This window comes from Medicago sativa, chromosome 5, assembly GCF_051527215.1.
Source record: "Medicago sativa cultivar Bolivia chromosome 5, Bolivia_mono, whole genome shotgun sequence".
Taxonomy (NCBI): domain Eukaryota; kingdom Viridiplantae; phylum Streptophyta; class Magnoliopsida; order Fabales; family Fabaceae; genus Medicago; species Medicago sativa.
The window spans coordinates 9530222-9545628 of NC_140753.1; the positions used below are offsets into that span (position 1 = coordinate 9530222).

The 15407-nt window shown below is 31.1% G+C and overlaps 1 protein-coding gene across 1 annotated transcript; it reads right to left on the bottom strand.

Moving 5' to 3' along the window:
• Positions 1-12442: 12442 nt before the first annotated feature.
• Positions 12443-13905, bottom strand: LOC146919820 (cyclin-dependent kinase inhibitor 6-like). Its single transcript, XM_085713218.1, has 4 exons — positions 13550-13905; positions 13313-13371; positions 12918-13067; positions 12443-12835 (listed from the first exon to the last, which is right to left on the bottom strand). Exons 1-4 carry the CDS (start codon positions 13817-13819, stop codon positions 12766-12768), a joined length of 549 nt encoding a protein of 182 aa, XP_085569344.1. The 5' UTR covers positions 13820-13905; the 3' UTR covers positions 12443-12765.
• Positions 13906-15407: the final 1502 nt, after the last annotated feature.

Consider the following 15407-nt stretch of genomic DNA (forward strand, 5'->3'; position numbering starts at 1 on the left):
AATAGTTAAAGGAGATAAACTTAGTAAAGATCAATGTCCCAAGAACAACATTGAAATGAATGCAATGTCAAATGTCCCATATGCTAGCGCAGTAGGCAGTCTGATGTATGCTCAAGTATGTACAAGACCTGATTTATCTTTTGCTGTGAGAGTATTAGGTAGATATTTGTCTAATCCTGGATGTGCTCATTGGGTTGCTGCTAAGAAGGTAATGCGATACCTCCAGAAGACAAAGAACTATATGCTTGTTTATAGGGAAGTTGATGATTTAAATGTCGTTGCATATTCCGATGCTGATTTTGCTGGATGCCCTGATGATGAGAAGTCAACTTCTGGATATATCTTCAAGATGGCTGGCGGTGCTATATCCTGGAAGAGCGTTAAGCAAACTCTAACTGCCTCATCCACAATGCAAGCAGAGTTTGTTGCATTGTATGGTGCTGCAACCCATTCAATGTGGTTAAAGAATTTTATCTCAGCTCTTGGTATAGTTGATTCCATTTCTCGGCCATTGAAGATATTTTGTGATAATAGCTCGGCTGTCTTCTTTACCAAAAATAATAAAACGACTTCTGCTTCTAAACACATAAGGATTAAATTCTTAGTTGTTAGAGAAATGGTGGAGGATAATGAAATTGAGGTTGAGCACATATCCACCGAAGAAATGACTGCAGATCCATTAACTAAAGGGCTTAGGCCGATTATATTTACGAAACATGTTGAAAATATGGGAATTGTAAAGTCTTTTGATATTTTTAATTAGTGGGAGCAGACATTAATTGTATGTGTTCATTTTTAAATTAATAAATTTATTCTCATTTTCTTTTTATTATTACTATCATGCTTAACATGCATATTTTTTTTTTAATGAAAATTTTATTTGAGATTTGTCTCTGATTTCTCTTGTGGAAATGATGTTTCATATGAAATGTGATTTTAATCTCTTTGGGGAGATTGTCATTTCTTTCATGAGAAAGAAATTGTGTTTCGTAATGGAATGTTTCATTTGAAACATGAATCTCTTTTAAGGGATTGATTGTACTTTCTTTGAAAGGTACAATGAGGACTTGTACACAATAGTATACAATGATCACAATATATATACTATGATGTGTATTGCATTAGTACGCTTATTTGGTGATCATGACAACAAGAAATGTTAGTTATGTGGTTGTGGGTGACATAAACTCTTAATAGTTTAATTTTCACCTATAGCTCTAGCTGATAGGTTTTTTTTGCTTGTCGGCATTGATCATGGTTATTTGTGATTTTAGTCAAGATACAAAAGTGGCCACTATTATTCAACCAATGTGTTTTTTAAAGTTTTATTTTATTTTGGTTTTTTTGTTTTGTTTTGTTTTGTTTTCTTTTATTTATCAAATCAATGTTGCCCAAGTGGGAGAATGTTAGAAATTTTTTGGTCTTCCATTGATTTATAAAATTAAACATTGGTTGAATAGTATCTTGATGGGTCTTGAAATATCTATATTGTGATCAATAGATATTAGACATCACATGGTAGGTGTACTTGAATAATGTAGCTTATAGTTGAATGAATCCATGATGGGTGGAACCATTCAACTCTTTATGAAAGGGTATGGTTTGATACCTAGTGACTATTCATGAAAGAATTGGTAGAACCATTGTAACCCTACATGAAAGGGTAGGTCCCCTCTCCACTTTCTCTATAAATATGTCTTGGGGCATATGCAAAAGATCATCCATGTTATTACATACTTACCCATCAAAGTTTGAGAAAGAAGGAGAGGAAGATCATATCCAACATAATTGGAATTCAAGATCATCAAAGAGCATACATACGCGTTGACAATCAATGGCTTCAAGAGGTAAGTCTTAAACCCTCTTATTTAATTTTAATGGTGTCCTAATTCATGCAACTATGACTGAAGTTTATTATTCATGATATGTAAATTATATTTCATGATCTGTTATAAAAATTAACAGCGGCATGGCGAGCGTCCACTACAACCACAAAAAGATATTGTACCACACTCGGAGAGAGAAATTGCACCTATCAAAAAGGTGAGTTGCCGACTCTTCCATGGATTCGCACCGAATACATTTCACATTTGAAGTAACCGGAAAAGCTTGTGATGGAGATGATTGGCGCATGCGGGCACCCAATCTTACACAGGCCAAGATAATTGTTATTAAAACTAGACCAGAAGAGCACTACAAATCAGTTGGTTAAGTGTATTGAGCTTTTGGAAGAGGACTACAAATCTACATATATAACTTGATGAGGAACGGATAGCTTTAAACTATAATTTAAGCATCAATAATTTGTCTTATAGTCAGTCTAAAAGGCTCAAACATGGAGTGATATTTTATATAGTCATTGGAGCGCTTATTTACTTTAAAAAAAAGTAGAAGAGCTAGCATGAGGAAGCCTAAATCTCTTGGAACTTTAAAAAAAATACAAATGTATCTAATAGATTTTGTATTTTAAAATACAAAAAATTTAATGATTGACAAGGCTATCTATCAAAAGATTTAATAATGTTGTATTTGCAGAATTTATTTCGAACTCATAACATCTAGTTAAGTTAGAAGACATCTCTTGTCATTTTATTCAATCCGTAAAAGATAAAATTATAAAAATAAAATTTCTAAAAGCGAATTTCTTTTTAAAATATGTAGGGGTGCAGGGAAGATTTTTCTCTATGAGATGGAGAACGGTAGATTGATGGAACATACTCCTACAATATCAAGGAGCAAGAGGGTTTTTGGGACTATAGGCAGTGTTGGTGACCAAAGAACAATTCTTTGATAATTGCTCTTTTTCACAACAAAAAATGCTCACTCACACCCCAAAAATACTAAAATACCTTTTAGCCGTAGTTAACTTTTGTTCGCACTAGGGTGCTCCAGCGGTGGTCAAATGCCGATTTTTCATTTTGCAAGCGGCATTTAACCGCTACTTAGGTTATTTTGATATTTTTGAGGTGAGGGAGCATTTTTTGCTGTGAAAAGAGCAATTTTTCAATCCCTTTATGGGTTTGTAGTTTGTACATCGCAGCCTAGTCCTGCATTTAGTGGACTGTACCACTTGAGTACAAGGCCATTACAACAAAAAAGTTATAAGTTTTTATTTTTTTTTTAAGAACAAAAAGCTAAGTTTCTTTCTAAACAAAACACCCACTCCTCTAAGAAAAATTAATTATGCTTATATATTTTAGGGTTAATAGGCTTTTACCCCCTGTAATATAGGTCACTTTTGGTTTTAACTCCTAGGAATTTTTTTTTTTAGATTCCGTCCTCGTAAAATGAAGATTCTTTGGTTTTGCCCCCTGAGCCAGTTGAGTCAGCAGAATCTCCTACGTGGCATGCGACGTCAGCAGATTCTGCTGACGTGGCGCACTGACTATATAATTATTTTTATTTTTTTATTGGGGTACACGTGGCATTTTTGTTTGTTTTTTTTTTAAAAAATTAAAAAATTATGGAAAAATTAAAAATTAATAAAAAAATTTAAAAAATTCTGGAAAAATGAAAAATCAATAAAAAATTGAAAAAAATATTAAAAAATTCTGGAAAATTGAAAAATTAATAAAAATGAAAAAATTGAAAAAAAACGGAAAAATAAAAAAAAATCTGGAAAAATTTAAAAATTCTGAAAAAATTAATAAAAATAAAAAAATCTGAAAAAATTTAAAAATTCTGGAAAAATTAATAAAAATAAAAAATGATTAATAAAATAAAATAATCTAATAAAATGAAATATAATGAAAAAATTCTGGAAAATATTTAAAAAAAATTCAAAATTTTCAAAAAAAATTAAAAAGATTAATCATTTTTAAAAAAATGAAATTTTTGAAATTTTCATTCGTTTTTTTCGAAATTTTGATTAGTATATATGTCGAGCTTAGGTTTTTTCAGTGTATTTTTTCCCTTATTCTCGGTTTATAAATACACAAAAATTTCCGGAAAAAATACTAATGAAAATTTTGAAATTTCGAAAAATTCGGTTTTTTCAGTGTATTTTTTCCCTTATTCTCGGTTTATAAATACACCAAAATTCCCAGAATTTTTTTGAGAAATACTAATAAAAATTTCAAAAATTCGAAAATTTCATTAAAATTTCATTTTTCCAGAATTTTCATTAAAATTTCGAAAATTTTTATTTTTCCAGAAATTTAATTTTTTTAGAAAATTTCGAAATTTTATTTTTTCCAGAATTTTTTAATTATTTTTCATTTTATTAGATTATTTTATTTTTTTTCATTTTTCCAAATTTTTTCCGTTTTTTCATTTTTATTATTTTTACAATTTTCCTGAATTTTTTAATTTTTTATTCAATTTTTTATTAATTTTTCATTTTTCCAGATTTTTTTATTAATTTTTCGATTTTCCAAAATTTTTCAATTTTTTATTAATTTTTAATTTTCCCTGAATTTTTTAAAATTTTTTATTAATTTTTTATTTTTCCAGAATTTTTTAATTTTTTTTTTTAAAAAAATAAAAATAATTATACAGTCAGCGCGCCACGTCAACAGAATATGCTGACGTCGCATGCCACGTAGGAGATTCTGCTGACTCAACTGGCTCAGGAGGGCAAAACCAAAGAATCTTCATTTTACGAGGACGGAATCTAAAAAAAAAATTTCCTAGGGGGCAAAACCAAAAGTGACCTATATTACAGGGGGGTAAAAGCCTATTAACCCTATATTTTATGTAATTTCAGTCTATTATTCTTTCCATGTGAATTACTTTTAACTATTTTTAAATATATTAGTTTAACTTAAATGCACATTTGCTTTCTATTTATTTTATTCTTGATTCTAATCCCTCACTTCTAAATCCATAATCTTGATCCTCCAAATTTAAAAATGTCATACACTTTCTTCACTACGAAGTTGAAACTAATATTGAGCCATTGTCTAGTTGGACTTAGACTTTAAACTTGGTGAGAACTTTAATCCATGGATGATTTTTCTTTCAAAAATGGTAGTGGCGCATCAACAAATCCAATTCATCCAATTTAAAGCTAATTACGTGTTCAAAAACGAGAGGATCAAAGTCAAAAATAGGATAAAATAAAATGATTAAAATTGCATTTGTAACTTTGAGTATACATATATCAACTTCAAATCAATTTCTTTGTCTAAAAATTTACGGGTCTATGGTGAATTGAAGATATTAAACAATATAAGAAATAATTGTGAGAGATTCTCCTCTAATTAGAAGAGCAGTAAAATGTAAGTAGATAGTTATAGTGAAGGCATGTAGGCTCAAAACTGGTTGAAATAATTAGTAAATATGTTCGAGATGGTTCCAATGTACAAAGGGAAAAGGGTAACATTTGCCACCTATATGTTGAAAGAAGCATGTGTATACATGGTTGCGAATAACATTCCCTTGTCTTGGGAACATTTTCAAGTTGCTTTCTTTGATATGTACTTTCCAAAAGAGCAAGAATTCCTTCACTTGAAGCATGAAAGAATGTTGGTAGCTAAATTTACAAAGAAATTTGAACAATTGGCAAATCCTCACAAGTTGAATTAGGGGAGTTTCTTTAATTAGGTTCGATTCTTTACGGGGTCTTGTAAACGAGTGTCCCCGGAGCACTCTTTAAGCATTCTAAATTAAGTAATTATCTTTTAAAAAAGTCAAAATTTTCAATTTCCAATGCACGGATTACACAAACTTTCATAAGAAGTTACTATTTAAGGTCCTTATCTAGTGCCCGGGGGCACTAGTTAACATTTGTCTTCTTTATATTAGAGATTATGATAAATTCTAGAAGGAGAATGCTAATCAATACCCTTGGGGCATTGGTTAATGTACTAAAATAAGTAATTTTGCAATAAAAAGTTGTGTAATTATTGACAAGACAAAAGTGAAAACTTGCATTTCCAAGACAAAACATTATGTTTCGTTGTTGTCAAATTAAAATTAAATGGAGATTTCTGTAGTATACTCCCTCTATCCCGCAATAGATGACCCATTTGAAAATGTGCAATTTTGACCAAACTTATTTTGACCGTATTTTTCTAGTAATATACAAAGATAAATAATATCATATAAGATGTCGTTAGATTCGTCTCAATGAGTATTTTTAAAATATCAAATTTTCATAATTTTTTTAATATATTATTCAAGATATTTAAGCTCAAAGTTATGCATTGGCATACGTAATAAGGTCAACTGTGTCAAGTATTATGGGACGGAGTGAGTATTGATCATCACTTCTTTTCAATAACTCCTTTTAAGATGGTTGTTGAATTTATGAAAACTAGACTCAATTCCCTTTCAATAGGAGTACTGGCTAATTTCATAGGTTTTGGCTTAATATTGATGTATCAAATCATATACCAAGATAGACAAAAAAATGCATACAATTAAACAAGTTCAAATTTGAGCTTTTAGTATCCTAGCGAACTGTTATGTTTCCAACTTCTATCATTTTAGCTCATTCTAAACCTAAAAATTAGTATTTCATTAGGATTGGTTATAGTAATGTCAAGATATAAGATTATTAATTACTCAATTTAGTAGTTAGGCGCGGTATCATGTATGCATCAACATAAAAGATACTCCCTCCGTTCCTTTTTAAGTGTCGTTTTAGAAAATTTCCACGAAAATAGCAAAGTGAATTTTTGCACGTTTTCTTCCTATTATACACTCAATTTAATCCACCAATATATCTCTATTTTTTGGCACACACTTTATCTTTCCAATAAATTTAATATGTTATATATTTCTCGTAACAAACATTTGTTTTTTTTTAAGATCGTAACAATGAGTCTGTTACTTCTCGCGCTTCATCTTCCATTAGTAGTTCCAATGAGTCTTCCACTCTTTCTTCTTTTTGAACATTCATGGAGTTTTTATTTGTTTTTCTCTCAAATTGTTCTTTTACTTTGCACTTGAAATTTTTAACAATGAGTATTCATCTTATTTATATAATTTTAACTCTTAACAAAATCATTATTATATGTAACAAAATTTTGTTTAAATCTGAAGATAACAAAACAAATTTTGTTTTTTAAAAAAACAAACTTTAGTTTTCCAAATATATAACATTAATTAGTTTTATTAAAAAAGATAAGAGTAACCAAACAAAGAAAAAGATATGAGTAATTGACAAAGGGTATAATTGACAAATCGTACCCTTAAAATACCTAAACGACAGTTAAATATGAACAAAAAATTCACCCTAAAACGACACTTAAAAAGGAACGGAGGGAGTAATTATGAGACGTATTATTCTCTGTTGACTTTGTGATTGTTTATTTGCCCCTGATACGCCTTGTGTTGGCGGGAATGATTTATGGTATTAATAATATATTCTATTTTGGTTTTTTCAAAACAATATTATTCTCTAATTACATGAGCAATATAAGTAGAAAAGTGAAGGCATATAAGTGGGATGCCATTTATAAGCTTGCTTATATACTCCACTAGTATACAAGCTTATTTGGGCTTACTTATTACGCAAGGAACTTGACCGTCGTAATAGATGAGTGGAAGGTTATATGTAACTTATAAAGAGATATGAACTCTCCCCTCAAAAAGAAATATGAACTCTAATGATGTATTTTAAGATTATGTTTTAGCCTTAATATGGTTTAGTTTAAAGAGCTGGTTGGGATGTGATATCTCCCCGTCATAGTTGTTTTTTAAAAATGGCATTGAAGAAGAAAGAACATGGTTTTTCAGATGTTGTAGTTTAATCATTTGTATTGTAGATTTTATAGTAGCTTTTCTATTGTCATTGTAAACTCGTGCCTTATTATTTGGTTTTAAGGTAATTGTACAAGTCTGTTGTGTAAAAAGACTTCGACTTCCCCATTATTTTCGCCTAGTATGTGATTTTTTAGACAAATTCCATGAACTAGGGAACAAATTGAGTAGGGAACATTCCTTAAAAAAAAATTGAGTAGGGAACATTGAGCAGGAAAACAAATGTTTCCTCTAATCCTATTTATAAGAAGAAAAAAACAAAAATCATAAAGACCAATGCATCCATATTTGATAATTGATAAGACTATTTCAAATATATACCCTACAATTAATGTTCTTTGAAAAGTGAGGTCCACTCAATATGTTCTTACTAAATATGGAACAGGGTCTAAGAAATACTCCAGCATTTTGTTCATTTCGCACATACTATTGCGCAAAAATTTATAAGTGAAAGAAAATGAAAAATGATTTTGAGTGTATTTGTTAAGTATTAGTGCATTCACTATTATCATAAATTTACACTAGAACATATTAAATTAAGAGTGGGGAAAGTATTATTAATAAGAGTTATAAGTGAAAAAAGTAATTAATATTGTATTGAAAAGTGAAATAAGTCAATTATTTTAGAATAATTGTTTTTTCAAATAACTCAGTTATTTTAGTACGGTGGGAATAGTATTTGAAAATTAAAAAAAACTTTTAAAATTTTCCTTATGATCAAAGAAATTAAAATAGTGAACAACCAACAACCAATTGACGAGACAAGACAAAGTTTTATCATTGTAGTGAATCTTCATTAGTTTATCAATCTTTTAGTTTGTGACGTCTATTTTAACTTTCAACCTAATATGTTGAGGGTGCGCAAATTTGATAGAATTTCTTGTAGGATTTGTTTGCGAGTTTGGAGGGGAAGGGATGAGAGGGTTTGAAAAAAAAATGAAGGAGCAAGTGGAATAACTAGATGATATTGAAAGAGAAGATTTTTGGGGTTCATTTTTCTCCATAATACAAAATTCTCCTTATTTTGGGAAACTAAAAAATTGTATTAGCGGAGGGTTATGGAGGGTTTACATAAATTCTTCAAATATAATCTATATAGTTATAATATTCTTAAAATTAAAAATATATTGATCATAAATATTAATTTATCATTCTCTAAAAACATACTCTTTCGAAAAAAGTGATTTTTTTTACCATTCTTCCCTATATTTCCAACCCTCCAACACCTTCCATTTCCCTCCCCTCCAAACTCTCATACAAAAGCCATAGAGAAATGTTAAAAGTATTCCAAAAGCAACTTTTTTTAAAATCTAAGGATGTGTTTGTTTCAAGGGTGTGTAATGCTATTTTCGAGAATGTGAGATTGAAAATGCAGCAATTCTACAATTGTTTCAAATTTTCAAAATACCTTTAACCTAGTATGTTAAGGGTATTTCTTCTATTGTTATTTCAATACATTCCCATCGGAACAACACTCAACTTTTTATAACTTCCCACTACCACTCACATTTATTTGTATTTATATTTTTTAATTACATAAATTTCTAAAACATTCTTTGGAAATTTAATTTTTTACCAGATACATAAGTAGAAATGTTATTCATAAAAATATTATTCCTTATAATGTAATTTCTTATCTTAACACAAACACACCTTAAAATTTGTTAGTTTCAAATTAAAATTTCTATTTTATGTTTCCTTTTAACTATTATACCCTTAAGTTGTTGACAATACATGGCGCTATGCTGCTTGTGCCCGATTGAATTCGTCTATTAAATAAACTATCTACTTCAAAACTACTAACATTCTTCACATTGTCTACTAAATTTTTATCAAGATATTTTATTTTCTCCATGACCCAACCAACAAAGCCATGTGTAAGAATAAAGAATACATAATTGACAGGGTGGATACGAAGGTTATACTTGGAACACTTGGGAAGTCAATATTCCACGTGGGTACGGAGGGCCCTAAAGTTAAAGTAGCATAAAATAAAAGTGAGTGAAGTAAAAGAATAGTGCACAAGATCCAAGAAAATTGGTTACCGTACCTTTGTGACGCAATTCTATTCTATTCAGTGTAAATGTAGTTGTTTGTGCCCATTAGCTACTTCCTTCATTTATACACCACCCTTGTAGCTAGCTCCATTGTCATCACTCACTCAACACTACTATTGTCCTCAACAACTACCACTCCAATGCATTTTTTCCCCCTAATTACTTCATATACCCCCTTTCTAGTACATCCTCTAACCGCCCCCAACCCAAAACAGATAAACCTCCTATTCTTTATCTTACCTTAGTCACTGACATGTATTTCACCATTTTAGAACGTTTCGCTATCAAAACGGTTGATAAATATCAAATCAGCTTAAAAATTGAATAGATGGGCCCACGCCACCCCATCCATCTCTTTCTTCTTTATGATCCATCATTGTGTAAAATTTTACTGATGCCACCTTCTCTTTCAAGTTCCCACATGCTTTTGTACCTTCAATCTTCGTTTTAGCTACCGATTACCATTTTAATTCACATTTTACTTTTTTGGATCGTACTTTCCTTCTTAGCTATCCATCCATATTTCTTATATATGGTTGCCAATTGCACAATATATGCATATTTTATTTTAATATCCCTATGTATAGGATCCTATAGAAACTTCCCTTAATTATATATATATATATATATATATATATATATATATATATATATATATATTATTTTGCTAAATTATAGTAACATCATTTGGCGTTGTGTCCATTATCCAATGTCTTCATATAGGAATAGGACCCTACCCTTAATGATATCAAAATTATCAATATCTTAAATTCATATAGATGCTGGCTTTAGACCACAAATAAAGGTATGCCGAGACAAAATAAAATGATAAGTGGCTATGAATAAAAGAAAATTAAAGTACTGAATTTTGAATATATTTTTTGGTACATGGTACCTAATTAAGGTTAGAAATTGTTAAGTTAATTATTAGTTGACACGGATTTGTGGGGGACGACAATAAGAGATGTTGATTTTTTGTGTGGATATGAAACACTATTACATCTGTGAATTACATTCTGTATCATAAACTTGTCGTGATGTGTGTCATATACTAAAGAATATCCGGGGGCCCCTACTTGATGATTAGAAGATAAAACTATCTTGCATTAATTTGAATTAGCTTCCTTTGTTTTCTTGTCTTACCTATTCCTAGTTAGTGACAATTGTCATCACTATTCAAAAATGTGTTTTCTTATAGACACGCACGGGCAAATGTTTGCGACCTAACATAAAGATTAATAAAAGAAATATTGTCACACAGCCCGATGATCATATCTTATCTATATATATACCATAGTAGTACCCACTGAAAATTTGCCTTCTAATTAAACACGAGTTGAAAACTATGTTTTATTTTTCTTCTTTTAGTACATAATAAAGAGGCATTCTTGTATGGACACAAATACAAATGAATAGTATTTGGTCACACACACATCAAAAACCATTTTTTCAAAAGGCTAAATCATTTTATTATCAATTTCTTTTTTATTATTAAAAAAATTCTTTTGATGTATGTGTGCCCAAACACTATACATTTATATTTGTGACCATGATAGACTTTCTCCGTAATAAAATAGGGAAGTAGAAACAATCTATACTCGTAGTACAATTGGTTTTAATTACTAGGGGTAAAATAGGGAGGTAAAAAATGTCCTTCGAAAATGTGAAAAAGATTTTGCAAGAATGAAGATTCTCCTGCGCGAATGAAGATATAATATCTTAACCGAATCATACCCTCGTTGATACGAAATATGCAATGATTATAGCATAACGGAAAGTAACAGTGTGAGTCATGAAAAATTGCTTTGCTTGCTGCAAAAGTATGTATCGAGTCTGTTTGTTTCTCACTCCATGATCCCCAAAACCAACCCACAATCACATCATGAACTCCACACACTATGAGGCAGAGGAATCTTAATCCTAACCCCATGTGCTTGCTTGTTGCTACCCCTATAAACCATTGCCTTAATACTATACTAGTACCCCCTAACCTAACTAGTACGACGTGACAATCACGTTCCTACCGCGTTACTTGCAACAAATCATTATAAAATTTCATAACTAAAACGACGGCCAAATAAATAACAAACAAAATGCAATTGCAAAAATTAAATTAAACAAAACAAAATAGCTTAATTAATTTATGAAGTAATAATGTAATGTATTGTTCTAGAATTTGAATTTTGATTGAACAAAATTCTACCAAATAGTTTCATCTTTTACGATAACAAATATTCCTCCATTTTTCACTCATGTACAAATTTTGTTGTACTTGGTGAAAGTAGAGTGGATTTGGTAGATTTATTTCCAAAATTGGAAGACTCATCTCACATGGGGTGAGGGTAATAAGATCAATTTTTCTCATCGTCTCTAACACGTGCACGTACCTTACACGCCATTTTGCGTGTCCCTCTGCATCTCCCAATCCCAAAACAATCACTCTTTCTACCCAGATTTTTCACTATGCGTTGGTTAATTTTCTTCCTTTTACCATTTTTCACTTTTTGCAATTTTTTATACATATATAACTCCACTGAAATCATAATCTGTATGAATAAAAAAACAAAAGAAAAAAGAGGATATGCAATCATACAATCACTGACTTTGTTGTACCTTTTTAATGGCAAAGGTTAAAATAAAGAAACGGACACGGATTTTAAGGGAGAGAGCATAAAATATGAATGGAATGAAATCATCGTTTTGTTCTTCATTGAGTGAATTTACAGAAATTCTGCACAATTAAGCTTCGTAAAAACCCATTCAAAGAACGAACCAACGAAACTACCTTAATCTTTTTTCTTCCATAAATAACCCACCACATCCCAAATATTAAATCTATACACTACTAATTAAATTAAAGAGTAATCTCAAACTGACATTAAACATAGATTAAATTCAAATTCAAATACCTAAACTAAAATAGTAAGAAAAAATGTCAGCAAAGTGGAAAGTTCGAACTTTTCGAACAGATTCTACATCATCATAATGTTATTGTTAACGTTCATGGCTTCAACTGAACCCACTCGTAGCGTCCTTCCAATGGAACATCCTTCACAATATCATAATTATACCTGCAAAATCATTCTTCAAGAATCATAATCTGAATTTTGAAAAATAAAGCAGACATGAAGAGAAAATGAATATTGAACTTACTTTTCTTGAAACTTTTTCTGAATGTTTTTCTCGGCAGCAGAGAAAAATTCTTCAAGCTCAAATTCCGTTGGCATATTTTTTGGAGAAGAAATCGGGCGGTTAGAATTTGTTTCCATTGACTCAAACTCGTTTGAACGACTCATCTCTCTCCTACACTCACAAAATATTCTGTTTCAGAATTTTGATATGAAATGAAAATGCGAACGCGTAAAGTTAGTTATATACACACACACATATGAGAGAGAAGAATCAAATCAGTTACTACGATTTTGAACGGAAAAAATTGTGGCTGTTAGAAACATACTCATTTATTTCATCATGTTTATTTTTTTTTTTCCTAACTCAAAAACTATAACTAACTCAAAGAATCCAAAGCAAATTCAAATTTCAAAAACCTCTGAAATTCTTCTTCACTGTAATTGCACGTCGACGTTTCAACTTGCGCGCTCTCCACCTGTAAATAGAAACGTTTAATGCGTTAGGAAAAAATGAGAATAAAATTATGAATAATAATTACTGAAGAAAAAAACGTGACAAGTACTGAAATTAATTAAGAAGTTCAACAAAATATATAAATAACCGCATTAAATTGTTCATTTCAGTTCATAAAATTCAAATTGAATTTCTCTAACCTCTAGATCTAACGATTTGATCCTTTCTTCATCGAGTTGAACGGATCCATTGCTTGAACAACAGGACGCGGGAAATTCTTCATCGGAGATATCACCGGAGGATTTTTCATCTTTTACCGGTTGCGGAAGAATCGTCGGTGTTGAGAATTTTCGGTTGTTGTTGATTTTTCTTCTCTTTGAAGTTTTTGGAGATGAAGTTGTAGCTTCATCCATGGCTAATGCAGCTTGAGCGCGAGTCCTGACACCTACAACCTGAGAAGAAATCTCCATTGATGATGAAATTCAGCGAAGTACGGGAGTCTGAAACTGCGAAACGAATTTCTATTCACACCTCACTCTGGCTTTTCAGGTGTTATAGTGCTTTTTCTGCGATTTTTCTGGCTTTGTAGAGAGAGAGAGAGAGAGAGAGAGAGAGAGAGAGAGAGTATGCGAGATAGAGAGAGTGTTGATAACGCGCGTGGAGTACGGAGACGACGAAAATGTGTGATGATAAGAAATTGAACGGTTAGGATTGGATGATTGCTTTTTCGTAGTGGTGTGTGTGGTCCAGTCTCCGTTAATAGTGACGGGGGAATCTCAAAACGGGGAATTTGACGGCGCCGTTATCTGATTAAACAAGGGAATGACACGTCGTTGTAACTAACGGGGGATGAAAACGGAGAAACGGTGTTTTGTTGGAATAGGAATGGGAAGAGGATGAGGATCGATTATGACTTTGCATCTGCAGACTGCGTTTGCGTTTGCGTTTGGATTATTCTTTTGAGTGAAAAGTGCGTTTGGAATTTACATACAACAAAGGAAACGCGATTATTTGCAAGTGGAAAATTATGAAGGGATCATGGGGTTGAGATCAAAATAATCATCATCATCATGTATTTGCGTTTGTGTTTTAGGAATTCCGTTTGGTGGAGAACCGGTCTTAAGCAAAATAATTATGTTCAGAACAGCAAATTACGGATTTATCCTCAACTGTGATTGTGAAACGCAAAACTTTTTTATGTCTGAACCATGTATCCTTACCTGCAACTACATAGACTAATTTTTCGAGTTAAATATTAGCTGCAGCCGAGTGTTTTCGGTGTTTAATTTAAACGGGAACATCTAGTTAAACTGGAAGAGATTTTTTTTTGTTGAAGGAACTGGAAGAGATATTTCATCATCTCATTCAAGTATTTTTGGTCCGAAAATACTTATTTATTATGCATGCTAGTATAGTTTTTTCTGTTTGTTTGTTGTCTCTACAATGCTAGCCACACGACAAGAGCGTTTGGCGTTTTATCGCCGTAACAATCATATTGCACAATTCTCTAGCAAAAGAAATCATAGTGCACAATTCATCTTTATCCTTTATTACACTCCTTTGGTTAGGTTTTCTTTCTTTGTTTTGGTAACAATTCTTTAGGCTTTTTTAAGAGGGAATGGAAAAGAGGGCTTTTTGGAGCGAAAACCTTAGATGTTACTCTATTGATTAATGAAAGTAGGAAAGGTGATGAAGAGCCAATGTTTACTTACATGACTATTTTGGGTAATAGACAGAAATTAGTTTAGTTGATAAGAAGTAATTTCAAAACGTAACTTTTCATTCAATAAGGCGGCATTAGTTTTTTCTCTCTTGGTTTTTTCTTTCTTTATTGAGGAGTGGTTTTGGGTCAATTTTTGACCTGAAATCACTCATCTTCGTCGTTTTCTCTCTATTTCAATCTAAATAAGTAATTTTCACATAGATCTAGGTTTTTCTTCGTGATTTCGTCATCTAAATGTGATGGTGTGTTGTCCGTCGTCGTATTTTTATTTTCCGTCTTGTTGCGATGTTCGTTTGATTCATATTGAAAGATCGATTATTCAATCAAAGATTTGA